This window comes from Rhincodon typus, chromosome 9, assembly GCF_021869965.1.
Source record: "Rhincodon typus isolate 14 chromosome 9, sRhiTyp1.1, whole genome shotgun sequence".
Lineage (NCBI taxonomy): Eukaryota > Metazoa > Chordata > Chondrichthyes > Orectolobiformes > Rhincodontidae > Rhincodon > Rhincodon typus.
In genome coordinates, this window is record NC_063340.1 from 17,626,596 (window position 1) to 17,648,440 (window position 21,845).

Below are 21,845 nucleotides of genomic sequence, written 5' to 3' on the forward strand. Positions count from 1 at the left end.
GCGAAGCCTCTTCTAAGGATGCCTACCCTGAAGAAGTTACCCTCCTCCCTCCAGAAAAACCTCAGTGGGTCTCTCTCCCACTGCAACTCTCTCGTAATCTCTTCGGCCTTGAAACTGCTCGACCACGTCCTGAAGCAAACCAGGTAATTTTCTGAAGAAGGGTCTAGGCCCGAAACGTCAGCCTTCCTGCTCGGCCTGTGTTCATCCAGCTCTACACCTTGTTATCTCTATATAAATAGTTCATCCATTTTTGACGGTGTTTATTGAGAAGGAATGTTGATCAGGAGATGGTGAAATGTCCCCATAACCATAACTGTAGCCATGAATTTCTAGCAAGGAAAAGCACATACGTGTTACCAGTTCCTTGGCATTTGTTTAGGAGGAACGAGTGGGTGCAACTGTTTTCTCAGGCCATGGGGTTTGTAAAGCACATATCTAGGGAATACTGAGAGTCTGAACAGGGGAGAGCAAGATGTTATTGGGAAAGTGAGCAGGAAAAGGACATGCAAGAATGCAATACATAACAGCAAGAGTCAAATGTTCCATGGAGCTTCCTCCACCATTTAACAAGATAATGGCTGACATTTGGCCATGACTTCACTTTACCCTTCAAAACCTTTGTTCCCTTGGAGTCCAAACTCTATCAATCTCAGCCTTGAACATATTCAACAACGGTGCGCCTATAATCCTCTAAGTTAGAGAATTCCAAAGATTTGTTTATTTATTTATTTATATATTGTCACATGGACCTAGGGTACAGTGGAAAAGTGGATAATGTCGCCACGCTCCGGCGCCACCTTGGAATACAGAATAAGTTACTAAATAAATTGTGTAAATGGTAAAATATTGAATAAATTAATATTAAATTGATATTACTAAAATTGACACAGCTCCCTAAGTTCATCCTTCCGTCTCCACTCCTCCAGTTGCCACGGTCTAACATTGTCCCTGGGGTCCTGGCAATGTGCTCCCTTTCTGCAGCCACTGGTACCGTTGCTTCTGCCCCCTCCGTGCTCAAGACGGTCACGCTGTGTGGGTCCTGCACCTCCTCCAACGCTGGACATCGACAGGCGCATCCTGGCTCCAAGTCCATCAACGCGGTTCTGGCTCATCTTCCGATGTCAGCACCCGAGATGGAGCGGGGATGGAGATACATGTAGCACCGGCCTCCCACAGGAGGGCATCAGGAGGTGGCCCCGGGGCAACCGAAACAAACAAGCAAACAAAAATCCTCAGTAAGAAATTTCATAACAGGAGTGAGCAGGCCGTAGAGATTTAACAGCTGTACGTGCAGAGCAGACTAACGCAATAGGAGGGTGCGTAGGACACACTGAAATTTAACAGAAGAGTAAGCAGTACTTTCACCACTGTGCTCCCCAACATCCAGTAGTGCATAACCCTCAGCTTGTCCTTTCACAGATATCACACACTGAAACAAACCCTATTAGTTCAACAATGTCAGCTGTGGCTCAGAGGTGGAGTTCTTGCCTCTGTGTCAGAAGGTTGGGTGTTGTAGTGTCCCTCCAGACAGCAGCACACAGATCTTAAAAACTCCAGCGCAGTACTGAGGGGGAGAAGACTTTCAGGCAAGCAGTTAAACCAAGGAATAAGGAAGTGATGGAGAAACTCAGCAGGTCTGGCTGGATCAATGGACAGAGAATGCGAGTTAACATTTCGAGTCCAGCATGAATGCAATGTAATGCAAGGGTCAAGTAGAATCCAGGCCAAACATCAGTCATGATATTATTGAATGGCATCAAGGGTTCAGTGGGCTGTAAAACTCTTGCTGTTATAAATTATATTCTTATTACATATCAGCCATTCTGGACTCGAAATGGATAACTCGCACTCTCTCTCTTTCTCCACAGATCCTGCTAGACCTGCTGAGTTTCTCTTTATTTCAGATTTCCATCATTTGGAATATTTTGCTTTTATTTGAGAGGTTAAAGTTATGACCTGTCTGTTAAATTTTGTAGAGATGAAAAATAACCTTACTTTGAAGATGAACAGGAGAGTTTTCCCCATGTAAAGACCATGAATCTATCTCTCACAAACCTAGATTATCACATTGCTGTTTGTGGGAGCTAGCTGTGTGCAAATCGGCATTACAACAATGACTATACTTCAAAAAGTGTCGAACTATACGGGTACCTTGAGATGTCCTTAGTTTGTAAGACATAGTAGAAATAAAAATCCTTTAATTTCACATTCATCACTCAGCCCATGTTTTGTTTTGAGCTTGTTTCTGGGATCAAACACTGTTGTAGTGTTTACATCACTTTTGAAGAATAAAATCATTACAACTAAATTGCCCCTAGTGTTCAGGGATGTGTAGATTAGGTTGGTTATAGGGGGATGGGTCTGGGTGGGATGCTCTGAGGGTGAGAGTTAACTTGTTGAGCTGAAGGGCCTGTTTCCACACTGTAGGGATTCTATGAATGAAAACTGCACTTGCGTTTGCTGTGTTTACCTTGTGCTTGTGCGCATCCATTCTTACAATCCAGCTCCAATAGGAAGTTATTCCGATTGCCCTGGCATCCACTGTAGATGAAGTGTCTGCAGGTTCTTGAGACGCTATCAAAATACCAGCGAGGGAGATGGCCCTCGCAGGGACCCGGGGCAGGAGGAAGCAAGCAATACGCTGCAAAGTAAAAAAAAAACTGGCATTAATGTATCGTACTTAATGTGGTAAAACCAAAGCACTTGACAGAAGCATTTTATCTAACAAATAGTTTCGTAAGGAGAGGTAAGTAAAATGTTGGCCAGAAAGTAGAAACAGGAGAGACAGGTGTCGAGGTGAAGAGGTTTAGGGAGGGATTTTGGGAGCTTAGTTCCTAGACAGCAGAGACACGGCCACCAATTGAGGGTGAAAGAAGTTGGGCGTACACAATGTGTCACAACTGGGGGAAGTGTTTTTTGTGGACTGTAAGGCTGGAGGAGATTACAGAGACAGGGATTTGAACTCAAGGATGAGCTATTTACAGATGAGGACTCTATGTAAATCAATAATCAATCATTAGCGAATGATGGAGGAGGCTCAATGGACCATTTGACTCTTGCTGTTATATATTGCTTTCTTATATGTCCCATTCACTTTCCTGGTAACATCTTGCTCTGCCCTGTTCCGATTCTCAGTATTTCCCAGATATGTGTTTTACTAATCCTGTGGCCTGCGCAGAGCATGCAGGACTTGGTAACAGGTACAACACGGGGCAGCAGAATTTTGCATAGAATACATCTGTGAAAAGTGCAGCAAAGAAATCATCGGCAGACTTTTGGAGGAACTGTATAAATGTAGGCCATGACACCTTGGAGCCGCCTAAAAAAATGGGAGGAGTGGGAGGAAAGAAAAAGCTTAATGTTGTAATTATAGGGGAGATATTACAGAACCAGTCTATATCCCTTATGGGAAAGATAAGATCCATAAAGATATCCATGGATAATTAAAAAGGTAAGAGACAACAAAAACTAAGAGAAACAGCAGACAAAAATCAAAAATAAAGTGCAGGTCCTGGTAAATAGGAGCCATGCAAACAGGTACAAAAGAAAAGCAGTATGACAAGAAACTGACAAAAAGATGTTAAAATCAACCCCAAATCTTTTACAATCACTCTGGGAAAGAAAATGATCAGGAGCAATGTGGCCCCTGAAAGACTGACAATGATAAAATTACCAATAAAATGATTGGGGAATATTAGCTAACACACAATATTTATTTCATGCTTTATAGAGGATGTCAAACATTCCAAAGAAACTATTCAGAGTTCTAAAAGAAAGTGAAAACATTCCAGGTGCCCTAATTATATCTTTCAAAACTCTCTCAACTTGGAAACTGTTCCTTTGGATTGGAAACTTACACGTGTGACCAGACTAGTTGTCCTTCTATCTGTTGTTTGGAAATTACTTGTCAATAGTTCAGGACATAATCGAGAGATGTGGGGATTGTTCAAGATGATGTATGTTAATGTAGGTAACCAGTCATGATCATATTGAGTGGTGAAGCTGATTTGAAGGGCTAACTCTTGTTGTTATTTCTGGGTGTTTAATAATTACATAGAGATGCACATATACAGAATCTCAGGAACAGGACAAAACACTTCATATGGAAACATTTGTTTGAAGTGCCATGATTCAAGTTGTGTAGATAAGCATGGCACTTATTTTGTGCACAGCTTGAATCTAGTTCATGACCAACTAGTCTGGGTTTACTAACAGTTTGTTCAGGAAGGATTATTGGCAGGGCCTACCTATTTTATTTTCAACAGTATCACAAATATTTAACTGGACCAGTGTAACAGGCAGCGTAATAAGAGCCTCAGTTTAATGTATCAGCTAAAGGATTACTGTTATGACAGTTCAGCACTCCCTCAGCACTGCACTGAAGTGCAAGCCCACATTAAATGCCACATGAGTTTGTGGAGAGGCACAGAAAATATCAGGTCTATGACCTTTTATCAGGGAGCTCAAAATGTGCAACATTTTTAACAAAGGGTGGATGGTAGAGACAAACAAAAGCTAGGTGTGTGATATGGTAGTGGGCAAGTGGGATTAAATGTCAAAAGGTTTCATAGTTCAAAGGTCAAAGTGGGTGGCAACCAGTGTTCAGGCACCTGGATGAGGTATTAACGGCTGAAAATTAAGAAAGAATAGAGAAAATCTGAACCACCAAATAAAGCCTCACAAAACAAAATGGGGGTATTTGACTTGATTTGATTTATCATTGTCACGTGTACCACAGTACAGTGTTGTCTTACATGTTTTACACGCAGATTGTACCATACAAGTGCATCAGGGAAAATGTTGAACTTAAAATGTTGAATCTAGAAGATAGCAGGGCACCAAGTCGAAAGATGAAGGGCTACTCCTCAAGCTTGTATTATGCTTCACTGGAACACTAAGGTCAAGACCCGAAAGATTAAAGTGGGAGCAAGGTGGAAAATAGAAATGACCAGCAGCAGGAAGCTCAAGGGCATCATGTGGCCTGAATGTAAATATTCTGTAAAGCAGACATCCAGCCTGAATTTAGTCTTCCCAGTGTAAAGTGCAACCTTGGTGAAAAGCACAGATATTTTGACTTGGCACTCTACAGAGCTCAACAATTTTAGAACATAATCTCTGCCCTCATTTTGTTTGTGCTTTCTTCTCTTGTTTTAGTTTTTAATCTAGTTTCTTGCAGAAGCAACATCTGTCCTTCTACCTTCCTCACCATCCAAGGCCCCAAACGCATGAATGAAGTAGTGATATATTTGTGCTTATTTAAGTTTTGTACATTTACCACAGCACTATTGATACATTGTCTCTGCTATACTGGGGAGACCAAATGCTAACCCATTTGTCTTGTATATCACTTGTTCACACATACCTGGAATCTGGTCAGGATTGGACATGCCCATCCCTTCCGTTCTGGATGACTGCGTCATCTGGATAGCGGGCTCCTCCACACGTTTATGGTTCACTGTTGAAGTCCTGTGGAAGCTGTCAGAGGATGGCCACATGGCCATATCTTGCTCTAAACTAGCAGCAAGCGTTGAATGTGTAATTGATTTACGACCTACATTAACTTTAGCACACAGAAATAAACCATTAGCTTACACCATCATTTTTCTGCCTCTCCAACTCATCCTCCCACCCTCCAGTTAATGAAAGCAAGGCCAAATCTTTGACTAATGGTTAGGGATTGTACTTACAGCTCTGGCAGAAGGTTTCATCAGATCTGTCAGGGCACTGGGCTGTCCCGTCACAAGCCATAGTGATATCAATGCAGCAGCCATCATCACAGATGAACTGATATCGTGAACAAACTCCTGTACAATCTATGGAAGATAAACAAACAATAGCGAATCAGGATATGCACTAACACTGCTTCTTCATGGTAGAAGTTGCCATTGAAACATGGGTCAAGCCAACCTCACACCTGCTGCTGCTGTGGGAAGACACTTTAGAGTTCTACAATGACTGTCCCCACCCCGTCCCACCAATGTCAAACTTATTAAAAGCAAAGCACTACGGATGCTGGAGGTTTGAAATGTTAACCCTGTTTCTCTCTCCATAGATATTGCCCTTTTGCTCCAGCACTTTCATATTTATGACATGTTGTGATTGGGGGTTGGAACTGGCATTAGTTCATAATCCATGTCTGTAAGATTATCACCTTCCCACCAGATGAAAGGAGCTGAAAAAGTTTTTTTTGCTTTGTGTCAAGATTTCTTTTGTTCTAACAGGAACCAACCAGCTCCACTAATTCCACTAGCAAAACAAAAGAAAAATATCACAGATACCAAACATCTGAAATTTTAAAAAAATCAAGATTTATTCTCCTGCTCAGACACCGCTGTCCTCTGCTTCCTGCATTGTTCAAATAAAGCTCAAGGTACAATTTTTGCTGATTACACACTTGCTAAATCATTAACCCCTTTTCCCAAACTTCAGGTGCTGTTAATGATTCTGCAATAACCATTTACACCCCATGCAGCATCATCCCGTGTTTTTTTAGTTGTCCCATTACTACCTCCATTTGTATCCCACTATCTCCACCCTGCCCTCCACTCTATCACCTTTCTTCTTTGTCCATTCCTCCTTTATACCCCTGACTCAACACTTGCTTGAAACTGTTCAATTCCCAATTTATTCATTTCTGAAGGAAGGTTATCAACTTGAAGCCTTAACTATGTTTCACTTGCCACAGATGCCTGCCTGGAAGTTTTAACTTAACTTCCATGCTGAAGATGCACCTGCACTAACTCAATAGCACACAAGGGTAAGCGGAGCATTTGTCATCCAGTGACGATGGAGTGTTTATGATGGAGAAGGCAGTAGAGCTTCAATGGCAAATTATTACTAATAATGCAAGGAAAGAGATAGGTTGGATGTTTGTTGATTCTTTTCCCAGTGAAATACGGACTTGAGCAACTCACGTCATGAATGCTGCTTTGGCTCAGTTCATTTAAGCAGGAGCTAGGTTGGTTTCCGACTGGACTGGAGATCAGCAAGAGCAAGAGGTGGCTAACCGGTTACTCAAATCACCAAAGTAATATCCTGCACAGGTTTCAGTTTCCTAAGGAATAGTTTCAAGGCCTTTCCCCACAAGATTACATGGTAGTGGTTACCATGAGGTCCCACTTTCTCCATCTCTCCCCTTGCCTGAGGCATGGTGATCCTCAGGTTGAGCTCACCTCCAGCTGTCCATCTCTAATGAGAGGGCAGACTTCTGTGTCCTCTAGGACTATGGCGACTTTACCTTTTACCTTACAGGGTACTGGGTGGAGCGAGGAGTATCTGTACTTTGATATATTGGATATCACGACATTAGGGTCAGGCTGAATGGACCTGTGTCTGTCATTTTTGCATGTTTGGCTGTAACGTACCTTGTAAACTCCAGCATCTTCAAAGCACTGCTTCTCAACCAAATGCGAGTGTGAGAGTCCTGTGCCGTATGTTCTGGTCTGGGGTCACTGGTGAGTTGGGTGGAAAGTATCTCCAGTGATGCTGAACCTGGACTGGCCTCCATCTCTTGCTCCTGCTCTCCTTCCTCCAAAAGAAAAGCAAAAATACAGGGGAATTCCCAAAGGGAAACACTGTCTGGAAAGATGGGGCAAGGCTGAGGCCTGATCAACCTGTAGGGAGAAACCCCACACCCACCACACCCCCACCCCCAACCTTTGGTCTGCATCAGGAAACTTCACAAATCAGTTAGCAAGGTACAGGAATAAGGAGACTGACCTAGAGATGTGCTGAGACTATTAAGACTATAAAATGCTTGAGGGCTGTGCAGCCACACAATAGGAAGGATTGGAAAGGGTGCTGAGAAAATTCACCATAATTATACTACAGTGAAGGACTCCAGTTAGATGGAGAGAAGAAGAAGCTGGCTGATTTCCCTTACAGCAGAGAAGTTTATGGTGAGACTTAATATAAATATTCTAAATTCTGAAGGGAAATGATCGAGCAAACAAAAAGAAAGTGTTTCCACAGGCAGGAATATCATTCACAGGAGAACACAGATTTAAGGTAGCTGGCAAAAGAATCAGCAGGGATTTTACTCAGTGAGAAAGATCCGCAATACATTGCCTGAAACAGATTCAACAGCTAATTTCCTAAAAGGAATCGGACATATACTCAAAGGTAAACAATTACAAGGCTTTGCAGACTGGTTGGAGAGCTTTGAGAGTTACTATAGGTGAGCCAAAAGACCTGTTCTGCGCTACATGATTTTGTGATTTTGCAGCTTAACTTTACCCCATAAACTGTGGCTGGCCTGTATGGTTAGATGCTTTTGCTAGCTTGCTGCTTCTCCTTAAAGCACTACAGTCATTGTGTCGATGGTACTTCCAGGACGTATAAAGGTAGACCTCATTTGAACCTGTGGCAGACAAGCTCCTTTGGATAGTCAATGACTGTATCATTGCCAGATTCCTATATCTAATGCAATTGTTTCATCACTGAGGTCTAGTGCAAGTAGACTAACAGAGAAGCAGGGAGGGTCACAGAAATACAGAACCAGCAGCAGAAACTTGACCATGTTGAACAAATTTTTAACAGTTAGTGCCAGCCAAAAATACTCCCTCTGATAAAACGCCCAGGTTCGCTACTCGAAAGAAGACCAAATTACATTTGTAAAATAAAAAGGGATAGCATGTGCAGGAGAGTGAGGACAGGGCTGGAGTGAAAGAAGAGTGAGATAGGATTAATGTGTATGAGTTACCTCTGTGAGAGAGACCATATGGGAGGTTGTGCGTGCTGGAAAAGGTGAATGATTTTGAAAGAGAGCTAATGTACGATAGTGGGAAAGCAAAATGCTGAGAGTGATTATATGAGAGAAAGTTAGAATGAGGATGGGAGAGGGTAAGAGTGCAAAAGAGTGTGACTATAAAAAGACCGTGTGTGTCTAAGAAAGGCTGAATATTTCTGAAAGCATGTGGAAGTGAGTAAGTGTGAGAGGAAGTTTGTAGGAGATAAAGTACATGTGAATACATGAGAGGGATAATAAGAGAGGGTGAGAATATGAGAAAGAGCATATTAGCTTGAGACGCGTACATGCAGTGTAACCCTGACAATAGATTGGCTCAGTGCCAGTCCATTCATTTAATAAATAGGTCACCTTCCCAGGTAAAAACAACTAAAAATAACTTGAAATGCTCATTGTAATGGAATGTGCTGGCTGTATCCTTCAGAATTAGGCTAGATCTGAACACAGATTAAACTAAACATGACACAATCAGATGCACACAAGCAACATAGAGAGTGCACACAAAATACAGGAGCAATAACAATCCAATGCAAAATGCATGTAGTAATAGATAAATGACAGACAGCAACACATAACAAGAGCAGTTATGGAAATGCAGAGCATGACAAAGTATACAGCAACATGAAGGAGGAGTTTGGTATGTTTGCCTCTATTGGTCAATGCATTGAGTATAGTAGTTGGGAGGTCATGTTGCAGCTGTACAGGACATTGGTTAGGCCACTTTTGGAGTACTGCGTTCAGTTAAGGTCTTCCTGCTATAGGAATGATGTTGTGAAACTTGAAAGGGTTCAGAAAAGATTTACAGAGGTATTGCCAGGATTGGAGGGTTTGAGCTATAGTGAGAGATTGAATCGGCTGTGGCTATTTTCCCTGGAGCATCAGAGGCTGAGGGGTGACCTTATAGAGGTTTATAAAATCATGAGGGACATGGATGAGGCGAGTAGCCAAGATCTTTTCCCCGGGGTGGGAGAATTACGAGATAGTTTAAGGTGAGAGGGGAAAGATATAAAGAGAACCTTAGGGGCAACGTTTTAATGCAGAGGGTGGTGTGTGTATGGAATGAGCTGCCAGAAGAAGTGGTGGAGACTGGTACAATTACAACATTTAAAAGGCACCTGTAGGGGAAGGCGATGGCCGAGTGGTATCATCACTGGATTGTTAATCCAGAGATCTAGATAATATTCTGGGGATCCGGGTTTGAATCCCACCACAGCAGATGGTGGAATTTGAATTCAATAAAATAATGAATCTAATAATGACCATAAATCCATTGTCGATTGTCAGAAAAAACCCATCTGGTTCACAAATGTCCCTTAGGGAAGGAAACTGTCATCCTTACCTGGTCTGGCCTACATGTGACTCCAGACCCACAGTAATGTGGTTGACTCTCAACTGCCCTCTGGGCAATTAGGGTTGGCAGTAAATGCTGCTTAGCTAGCATGCCCCCATCCCGTTAACGAAATAAAGAAAAAAAAAGTATGGGCCATGAATAGGAAGGTTTCAGAGGGATATAGGCCAAATGCTGGCAAACAGGACTAGACTAATTTAGGATAACTGGTTGGCATGGTGAAGTTAGACCGAAAGATCTGTTTCCATGCTGTACAGCTCTGTGACTCTATGTGCATGTTGCAAAGCAACACGAAGACAAAACACACAATATATAAACCAGCAGCAAACATAAACATACAAATGCACATGCAACTCAAACAGAGCAACATGCAGCTCTTGATTCAAAAATGTGGATTTCAAATTCTGACATGGATTAGTAAATGTGGTTTAAAACTATCACTCTTATGTTGAAAGCCATCAAAATTCAGAAGATGCACTAATGGAAGAGGATAGGAATTAAGTCAATTAGGAAACTGTCCATCTTATTGATAGTAACTTCTGCCTTGTGTTTCCAGCTGGTTGTCCTATGCTGTTTTCTTGCAGCAGCAATCTCAAGAGACAAACTACAACTGGAACTCTTTAAATTCAGGGTAAAAGTGAGAAGCATCCCAAGCATTCATTCACTGTACCCCACTTGAAGTAGGATGTGAAAGGTCTGTTCCATCATCTGTACCATTACCACAAAGGGCTACTGTACATCAAAGAGAAGGTTCGGCTCAACTCTTCTGAAAGTAACTGACAAATTTTGGTCAGAAATGTTATGGGAGCTATTACATTACATCTTGCCATTTGTCACCTGAAATCTCCATCATTGCACGACCCTCCGCAGCCACTGGAACACGAGTTTGCTCATTACCTGATTAAATTATTCTCGACAGTTAGTCCTTTCTACCCTCACTTACAATTGTTTTAAAAAAAACTGGATCCATGATTTGTTTCCCTCAGTTGCTCACGGGAGATTTTTTTTTTTAAAATCAGTCACTCAGGTTCCTGAAAAATCCAATATTGTTTGATAGGTATGAAAAGTCAGTGAGACAGCAGCCAGAAAATCTTGAAAGAAATCATAAGCCAAACACACACCGCTGAATTTCAATCACCAGGTGTCTGTTGCTATCACAAACAAACCCAAGGACAAGAAGCTCACCCTTCCCTCTTCACATTTGTTCCAACTCCTGCCATGCTCCTAGTGTGAAGGAAAAAGATGGACTCTAACAATGAGTGTGTATAATCACTCAGGAATGATGGAGAGATTTACGTTCTGCCCTAACTTCAGCAGGCAACTTCTGGCTGAGTGAGAAACCCTGCCTGGAGCATGTATGTGCACTGAATCCTTCCAGTTTCAGGGTGCCGTGCCTTGAAAAGACCCAAGAAAGGCACAGGAACAGAAACCTCATCTGTGGCTGTTGGTGGTTCAGTTTTTGGACACTTCAATAGTAGTTCTGAAGACTTCTGTTGCTTTCTAATTGGTGTATAATTCACAAAATTTTTCTTTCTGCAGTGTAACAACCACATATAGCTACATAAACATTCCTGTGAAGATGCCAACATAATTAATAAAGCTAACGGAAAGTAAGTCTTTATCTCAAGGTGACTGGGATACAAAGGGCTGTGGTATGTGATCCAAAGTTTTTGTAAGAACCCTTTAAAGTACTTCACTTTGCCTTACAGGAATTGCATTATAGATTTAAAAGACTGATAGTGGAATTAACAGGGCTAAATTATGTTGAAAGGTTGTAGAGGCAAAACTTGCAATTCCTTCAGCAGAGAACATTAAGGATGAACTAGCTGAAGTGTGAAAGACAATAAAAGGAGTTGGTAGGGTAGATAGAAACTATTTTCTCTGCTGGGGGATCAAGAACAAGACTGTTTAATCAGAGGTAGGCTATTCAAGGGTCACATCATGAAGTACCTTTTCCCATAAAAGGTAGAAGTATGGAGCTCTCTCTCGTAAAAAGGCAGTGGATCTGAGAGGATATGGAACTAAGATGTGAATACTGAATGAAGACAGATCGCTCGTGATTAAATTAAGTGGTAGAAAAAGCCTCAAGGGGCAGATAGGCTAACAATTGTTCCTAAATGCTTTACAGAGCAGCAAGGGTTGGGCTGGATGTCAATCAATGCCATGAGCTTTGTGTGAATTCATGGATGAACTAACCTGTCGTATGGTGCTTTGGTGGCATCACAGTCACAGTGACATTATCATTGCTCTTTTGTCCAATCGTGTCAGTGACCGACAATTGAATCACATACATGCCTTCTCGTAAACCACTTAATCTCAACATGCCAGGCTGTGGAGACTGAAAAAAGTGACAGATATTCATAGCAGCTCTTGTAAAGGTTTACTGTCAGCAACATTTCAAAACATATAATGATTATAACATGTCAGCTGTGACTCAACGGTAACAGACTAACTTCCGAGTCAGAAAGTCAAGGTTCAAGCCTCAAAGACATATAATCCAGATTGACATTTTTTATTACACTTTTACTTCTCTGTAAATCTAATACTTGCAAATAAATCTGACTGGTATTTTTAGCCAGGGTAGCATATTTCATGTTGGTGTTTTAGCTGTCTGTTAGCGTTCAAGACAGCATGGAGGATTGTCCATGTATTTACTCAGTGCTCCCTTACTAAGGGTGCAGTCTTTCAAATGAGACGTTAAATCAGGTCCTTGTCTGTCCTTGCTGGTTGGTGTAAAAAGATTCTGTGGTACTATTGAAAGTAGACTTAGCAGAGTTTTCCTAGAGTCCCCACCAACATTCATCCCCAATTCAACCACTCCAATTATAGTTCAACTGGATCACGTGCACAAAAACAAAACAAAGAACTGTGGATGCTGGAAATCAGAAACAAAAACAAAAATTTCTAGGAGAAATCAGCAGGTCTGACAGCATCTCTGTGGAGAGAAAGAAGAAAGCAGTTCTGAAGGCGGCTCACTGTGATCCCAAAACTTTGCTTTTTCTCCGCAGATACTGCCAGACCTGCTGAACTTTACTAGCAATTTCTGTTTTTGTTTTTGATGATTTATACAACTCGCTGTTGTTTGTGGGATTTTGTTCTGTGCAGCTGGCTGCCCCATTTTAGAGATTTAAGCACAAAATCTAGACTGACACTCCAGTGCATCCTGGAGTTGGATTTGTATTGGTTAACGGAATTAATTGTTTGTCTGGATAAAGCACAACCGCCATCAAACAATACAAATCTAACATCTAAATGTGTGCAAAGGCAAAATAGCGCTGTACACAGGAGGAAAAACCACTAACTCCATTCATGTCTAAACGTTGACTTAAAAGTTGTAGTTTTCTGCCTGTTCCAAGGGATCAGGAATGCATAGACAACAGACGATTCATTTTTGAGATATCATGTCTCAGTGAATTGCCTGACATAGCCTTGTGGGATACTATTCTTATTGAGTACATTCTCATAGTCATCATCAGGAAATGGGCAGCACTCATTGCCGATCCCTTGTTGTCCTTGAGAAGATGATGACGAATCATCTGCTGCTTCAACCTTTGAGGAAAAGGTGCTCCTGCAATGCCATCAGGAAGGGAGCTTTATATGATTTTGATCCAGCAATGAAGAAGGAACTGTGATATACATCCGAGTTGTGTTTGTATTGAGACTTGGAATTATGCTGTTTCCATTTGGAGGTGCTCACAGGTTTGGGAGGCATAGCTGAAGAAGCACATGTAAAAATCGGGGTGGCATCCGCTGGTTTGGAAAATACTGAATATAACTCCTTTATTCAAAAACAAAAGGGCAATGGAGAGGAGACAGAAAGTTGTAAACTATAGATCAGTTAGTTTAGCATCTGTCGTATGGAAAACATTAAGTTAATATTAAATATATTTTAGCAAGGCACTATGAAAAAGTTAAGGTAATCAGGCAGAATCAACATAGTTTAGTCAAAGAGAAATTGTGTTTAACCAACAGATTGGAGTTCTTTAAGGAAGTAACATGCTGTGAATAAAGGGGTATTGTACTTAGATTTCCAGGTAATATTTGGTAAGGTTAGAAATAGAACACATGATGTAGTGGGCAACATATTAGCACAGACAGAAAAGTTGAAGAGCAGATAGTAAACAGAGAGAAAACATTAATGGGATCTTTATTTGGTTGGCAAGATGCAATGAATGCTATATCACAGGGGCCAGTGTTAGGCCCTCAAGTCTTTACAATTTATATAGATGACTCAGATAAAGGGGTTAAAGGTATGGTTGCTAAATTTCCTAATGGTACAAAGGTAGGTAGGAAAGTAAGTTATGAAGGGGAGTTAAGGAAGCCACAAAGGGATAGCAAGAGGCTAAGTAAGTAAGCAAATATCTAATGAATGGAATGTAATGCAGGAAAACATGCAAATTGTCCACTTTGGCAGAAAGAATAAAAAAAAGGAATATTATCTAAATAGTAAGAGATGCAGAGGGATCCAGGTATCTTTATGTATGAATTGCAAAAGGTTAGAAGGGCCTTCTCTGAATTATATAATTCTAATTCTGAGTAACAGTCACTGGGCCCGAAATTTAACTTTGATTTCTCTTCACAGATGCTGCCAGACCTGCTGAGCTTTTCAAGCAATTTCTATTTTCATTTGTGCATAATTCTATGTTTCTCCAGATACAGCAAGTAATCAGGAAAAGCTAATAGAACGTTATTGTCTATTGTGAGGGGAATTGAATACAAAAGTAGGGAGCTTATGCTTCAGTTATACAGGGCACTAATGAGACTACATCTGGCATAGTGTACAGCACTAGGCTCCTTACTTTAAAAAAAAGGAACGTAAACCTGTTGGAAGCAGTTCAAAGAAGGTTTACTAGACTAATACCTAAATTGAGTGATTGTCTTATGAAGAAAAGTTGAACAAACTAAGTGTGCATCCAGAGGGGTTTAAAAAAGTAACAGGCAACTTGGCTTAAACATACAAGATCTTGAAGGGTCCAGAAGGATGGATGTGGAAAGAATACTTCCATTTATAGGGAATTTAGAATGAGACGTCACTGTTTAAAAATCATGGTTCGCCTATTTAAAACAGAGATGGGGCAAATTCTTTTCTCAGAGAAGACTGTGATTGTTTGGGACAGCCTCCCTCGAGGGGCACTGGAAGCGCAGCCTTTGAATGGCAGAAATAAGCTCGATTCTTGAGAAGCAGTAGGTTATAGATTATCAGGAGTAGGCAGGCGTGGAGTAATTAGATCAGCCATGATCTTATTGAATGACAGAGCAGACTCCAGGGACTCCTAATTTATACATTCATAGAAGGGACTCAAGACAACTGAATACAGTTAGAAGAGTGAGAGTATTACAGTTATTAGTGTCTGGATTGCATTATTACCAAGATTAACTCAGCACAACTGTTAGAAAGATCTACATTTATTAGTGCCTTTCATGACCTCAAGACGTCTTAAAGCACTTACAACCACGAAGGACTTTACGGAGCAGAGTCACTGCCTGATCCATTTCCAGAATTACAGCAATGTGCACAAAGCAAGGTCACACAAAATCAATGAGATAACAAGCAGATAAGCTGTTTTACTGATTTTGGTTAAAGAATGAATGTTGGTGAGGCCACTGGGGCAGTCTCCTTTGTTGTTTCTAAAAATGAAGACATTGAATGTTGTAAGAATAGAAAACACAGCACAGAAGTAGACCTTTGGCTGACTTTATCATTGGTGGCCAAAAACACACTATTGATCGCCATCGCATTTTTGCAGCTCTTAGCAAGTAGTTCTGCAGCTTTCAGCATTTCCAAATGAATTCCAAACACTTTTTTAAAAAAATACATTGTTGATGAAGGTTTCTGCTTCTCCCATCCTCTCAGGTAGAGTGTTTCAGACTCCCACCACCCTCCAAGTGAGAAAATGTCTCAACTCCTCTTTAATCCTTCTCCCAATTACATTCAATTGAGGGAACAGACAGGATCTCAGTTGAACATCTCAATCCAAAACTGAAATATCTGAAAGTGCAGCGGTCCTGAGTCTAAGCCTTTATTTGTGATAATATTTCCACAACTGGACTTGAACACATGACACTCTGATTCAAAGTTAAGAGAGTTGTCACTCGAACTGGCAATGATAAATAAAACACAACATAATACTTAATAAAAATTGAAAGAACAGCGGACGCTGTAAATCAGGAACAAAAACAGAAGTTGCTGGAAAAGCTCAGCAGGTCTGGCAGCGTCTGTGAAGAAAAATCGGAGTTAATGTTTCGGGTCCGGTGACCCTTCCTCAGTTCTGATGAAGGGTAACCGAACTCAAAACGTTAAGTCTGATTTTTTTTCCCCACAGATGCTGCCAGATCTGCTCAGCTTTTCCAGCAACTTCTGTTTTTGTACAGCATTATACTTCTTCATTTTAGAAGTGCACTGAATTCCTTTTTACGTTTGCTATTAGTTTCCATCAGTTTTGTAATGTTATCATCTAGCATGCATTTCATTTTCCTTGATAATCACACTGTGCAGTACAAAAGGTTTATAATGATTAACAGTTGTATTGAAGTCATGAGAACAAACTTTACATGAACTTTGCATTACTTTCAAATTACCTGACTATCTTGAAGGACGGTTCATTGTGTGACAGTCATACAGAAGTCTTCTGATTACAGTGTGAAAGCAGGAAACATACTCCATATTATCGAGTTAAAAATCAGCAACTGTTTTTATATGCAACATACATTTAACACACACCAGCACAATGTAGCAGCAGAGTGCATGTTAACAGAGTGCATCACGGTCCAGAGTGAGAATGTGGGAGAAATGTATGTCGGATGACATTTTGGAGTTCAGAGGAGAGAGTTTCAAGGGAAGCTTTAGAGAAGTACTGATCAGAACAGAAATAATTAGACTAAGGGCTGTGACAGGGAGTTGGGAGAGGGAACAAATATTTGAACGGAATGGTAGGTGTCTTTTCCTTAATATGGGGGATTTCAAGAGTAGGGGGCATATTCTTAAGGTGAGAAGAGGCAGATTTAAAAAAGACATGACAGACTTTTCTTTTTACGTGGTTCACATATGGAACGAACTTACTGAAGAAGTGGTGGATGTGGGCACAGTTACAATGTTTAAAAGATGCTTAGATAAGCATATGAATAGGAAAAGTTTGGAGGAAAATGGACCAGGAGCAGGGAGTTGGGACTAATTTAGTTTGGGATTATGTTCAGCACGGACTGCTTGGAGCGAAGGGTCTGTTTCTGCGCTGTATGACTCTATGACATTCTTTTAAGTCATATCTTGCCTAGGTGCTAGTGCAGTATTCAAAGCTGGGGAACACTTCAGAGGGAGTTGAAAACTATTATAGAGGAGGAGAAAAAAGGAAAATATAATAGTGATAATACAGTGTGGAGTTGGAGGAGCACAGCAGGCCTGGCAGCATCAGAGGAACAGGAAAGTTGATGTTTCAGGTCGGGACCCTTCTTCAGAAATGGGGGAGATAGAAGGGAGCTCAGAACTAAAGACAGAGAGGAGGGGTGGACTGGGGAAGGTAGGTGGGATGGCGATAGGTGAGTGCAGGTAGGGAGTGGTGGGAGGAGCAGATAGTTGGGAGAGAAGATGGACAGGTTGTATTAGGTCAAGGAGTCAAGGATGAGAGGGAGGGTTGGTCATGGGATGAGGTGGGGGGTGGGGACAGTTTGAAACTGATAAAATCCACATTTAGGCCATTAGACTGTAGGCTCCCAAGGCGGAATATGAGGTGTTGCTATTCCAGTTTCTGGGTGGCATCCTTGTGACACTGGAGGAGGCCCAGGATGGACATGTCGTCCAGGGAGTGGGAGGGCGAGTTGAAGTGGTTCATGACTGGAAGGTGTTGTCATTTGTCACAAATAGAGCACAGGTGCTCCACAAAGCAGTCTCCGAGCCTCCGCTCGGTCTCACCGATGTAAAGGAGGCCACATCAGGAGCAGCGGATGCAGTAGACCACATTGACAGATGTGCAGGTGAACCTCTGTCTGATGTGAAAGGCTTGTTTGGTGAAATTGGCAGATGAAAGAGATAGCCAACTGAGATACCGGGACAGGGCAGGTCAAGCACAGTAAAGAAAGATGGTCAAAGGGTGAAGCCACTGCAGAGAATGGGCAGATGATAGTTAGGCGAGCAATAAAGCAATGGCATGTTTAAGATTGAATTATTACTTCCTAATGTTGTGTGTCAGCCATTATTCTACTTTATCCAAGTTTCTGTCTTTAATTCAGGCGTGTTAGCATAAAATAGTTAGACAAGAAATAGCAATGGCTGTTCAGTATGGTAAGAAGGTTTGTGAGCTTCTCATCTCACACAGCAAGCTGCCAGCAAATAATTCACTGGACCTAGTGGAAAGACCGTACCTTTTTATTTTTCTGTATTTTTGTCTGATTGTGGACTGAAATGGGAAAAGAAACAAAAAATGGTTTTAAAAGATTTGGATTGTTGAAGGAATACTGCAATTTTTAAAAGCAAATTACCTGACAGTCATGCTGTTTAAACAGTTCAAGCAGTGGGAAAAGCCTAGTTACAGATGAGTTGAAGCCAAGGAGCGGTGTACGAATGGAGATTCGGCTGTCAATAAGTAGCTGATTGGTCTATGGACATGTGACCAGTTATCAATGACATAGGCCTCCTGTCTCCCTACAACTATGTGATTGGCTCCCAGGTAGCTGAACAGCTTGGGCCTATGGATGTTTGGGTGAGAAGCCATCAGGCCCATGGAGGAGAAGAACTGTTGTTGCTCTACAGTAAAGAGCACCTCCTGTCTGAATTTAGCCAGATTATTTCCCCTCATTAGTTTCTGTAAGCAGTGACTTTTAATTAGTAAATTCAAGATCTTTTATAAGGGTGAACCAGTTACCCTTTCCCTCTTACAAACAAGTACCTGGAGAGGGAAGATCAACAGCAGCATTGTGATCATATCAGCAAACACTGTGGACAGATACAACTGAACTGTTTCCCGGTCTTTCCCTCCAACCATATCCCCAAAGTTTTTTTTTTGTGTGTCTGCCTGTGTGTAAGGGAAGCTGTATAAATGGGTTAGAATTTTAACTGGCTGACCTAAGATGTAAGTGCAGAAGTAGACCATTCAGCCCATCAAGTCTGCTCTGCCATTCAATAAGACATTGACTTATATGATAATCCTCAAATACACTATCCTTATAATCCTAGATTCCACTATGGATTAAAAGTTTGAGTATCTCAGCCTCGATTATACCTAACAACCCAGCCTCTACAACCCTGTGTGGTATGCATTCCACAGATTCACTACCCTCAGAGAAATATATCCTCCTCATCTGTCCTAACTGCATGACCCTTTACTCTGAGATTATGCCCTCTGATCCAAGTCTCTTCCACATGGAAAAACAATCTCACTACATGTATCCTGTCAAGTCCCTGAGGAATCCTGTAAATTTCAGTCAGGTCATCCCTTATTCTTCTTAGCTCCAATGAGTACAGGCCCAACCTACTTAATCTCCCCAAAACCAGGAACAGCCTAGTGAAGCTTTTCTGGACTGCCCCCAATACCACTTTATCTTTCCTTAGATAAGAATCCAAAACTGTTCACAGAATTCCACGTGTTGTCAGACCCGTGCCTTGTATAGTTTTAGCAAGATTTCCCTATTTTCATACCCTATTCTCATTGAAATAGGCTAACATTCCATTTACCTTCCCTATTACTTGCTGGACACGTATGTCGACTTGTTGTGATTCATGCAAGAGGTTTCCCAAATCCCTCTGTGCTGTAGTTTTCTGCAGTCTTTCTTAATTTAAATAATACTCAGCTGCTATATTCTTCCTTCCAATGCGTATAACCTCACATTTTCCCACATTATACCTCCAATAACATGCCATTAATTGCTTTACAGGGAAATAAAGAGTAATGGAAGTCAATGTCCTTTTTACTAATTCCAACAGTAACTGACACCTCTTAACCAGAGGTGGTAGTATTTATGGTGTTAAGAATTCAGGTAGATGGTTATTTGGTGGTTATTATTACCTATAGTGAGAATCTATTTGTTTGCAACAAATAGTAATTTCTGTAACACCTGGTTTGTGCTTTCTGTCAACCTGGGTCTAAAAGACTAGTAAATGGGCAATTCTGCGTTTTTTTTTTAGAAATCAAAGTTTTGTGATAACTCCAGTTGGCAGGTCTTGATTTTCGGTAGGTTACTCTAATGACCGTAAAGCTACTGCTCTGTTATTGACTTCTTTGTCCTTCATGTACAATGCAAACACAGATATACAAGTTACAGTAACACGCAAGGTACTGTGTTATCTGTTCCCTCCAAGGTTGAATAGATATACATGTGAATGCAAAACCCCAGAAACAAGGTGGTGTTTAATTTACTGGGGCAAATTACACAGTAAAGCAGATTGCTACATTTTACTTTCATCTCTCCCTGGGGAGACGTACCTTTCCTTAATAAATTCCAGGCTGAGAATGATTGTTAATTTTTAAAATTACAATTCCAAGATTCTAATGAAAATGCATTCAAATGCCAGAGAAATATTACAGATGGGCTCAAGATAGTATTTGCAACAGAATATTAATTGGATTCTGGCATCAGTGCTTCATTCTCACAAACACCATCAGATGAAGATACAGACTCGAATTCTTGGGCACTTTAACCATACAGCCCTTCTTGTAGAGATTCTAATGATAAATCATTGACCTAAAACATAAACTCTGTTTCTCTCTCCACAATGCTGCCTGCCTGATCCATTATTCCCAGCCCTTTCAGTTTTCTTCTCACAGGGGTTGACATACAGACAAATCATAATAATTTGCGCTATAATAGGTCTAATTTGGAGAAGAAGATCAGCATTGTTAGTTCTGGTCATCACACCTGCAGCCTTGGCCCTTTCATCCAAAAGGGAGAAAATAGCACAGATCAGCAGAGAGAAACCGATTAGAGATCAAATACCTTCATATCAACGGATGGATCTCCTTGTAGTAACGTCCATTCATATCGGACTATTCCCCGATCGTCAGCACTGCCTCTTCCATCCAGCAGCACCCAGTCAGTGGGCAGTAATAAGACCACATCCTGACCTGCATCACAGTGGGGGGCTTCATCATTTCCTGCAGAAGAACAAACAAAAAGGGCAAGGTAACTATAAACTTACTTAGCCAAGTTCCCAAGGGAGTCAGTGCTTCAAACGTAAAGTGAACTGTCTAAGCGCTTATAAAAGCGGGACAAGTTGAGAGGTGATCTGCCTAGTTCTATTGGTAGCATTCTTGCTGCTGAATCAGCAGCTCCCAAGTTTGAGACCTGCTCCAGAGGCATAAGCACAAAATCTGAGCTGACACTCTCCTATAGCACTGCACTGTTTCAGATTACTTCTTTCATCGAAGACAGTAAATCAAGACCCGGTCTGCTCTCTTAGGTGGACAGAAATTGTCACGTCATGATTTGTTGCCCCAGAAGAAGTAGTTTCTATCTGCACTCAACTCATTTTGCCATCTTAAATGACTTCTTTCCATCTCTCCACTGTGAATACTCACAATGAAGGAAACCTTGTTTGGCAACCTGACCTCCTAATTTAACCCTTCTAGGATAGCACTTGCAAACAGGCAACTGGGTGAGAATGAATGATGGAGGAGGGAGGCGGTGGATGATGGGGATGGGGCTGGGAGCGATGATGAGGGTGGGAGTGGGGATGATGGGGGGGATGATGGGGGTGGGAGTGGTGGGGGTGGTGGGAGTGGTGCGGGTGGTGCGGGTGGTGCGGGTGGTGCGGGTGGTGCGGGT

General features: G+C 41.5%; 1 protein-coding gene across 1 annotated transcript in view; it reads right to left on the bottom strand.

The window, feature by feature from the left end:
• Positions 1-2,417: 2,417 nt before the first annotated feature.
• Positions 2,418-21,845, bottom strand: part of LOC109910795 (low density lipoprotein receptor-related protein 11) — a 34,032-nt gene continuing 14,604 nt past the window's right edge. The window contains exons 2-6 of the mRNA XM_048600929.1: positions 21,018-21,175; positions 12,291-12,432; positions 5,688-5,813; positions 5,363-5,560; positions 2,418-2,641 (exon numbers count right to left, since the gene is read on the bottom strand). Coding sequence (XP_048456886.1) covers positions 2,433-2,641; positions 5,363-5,560; positions 5,688-5,813; positions 12,291-12,432; positions 21,018-21,175 — 833 coding nt within the window. The 3' untranslated portion in view covers positions 2,418-2,432. The remainder of the gene's footprint in view (positions 2,642-5,362; positions 5,561-5,687; positions 5,814-12,290; positions 12,433-21,017; positions 21,176-21,845) is intronic.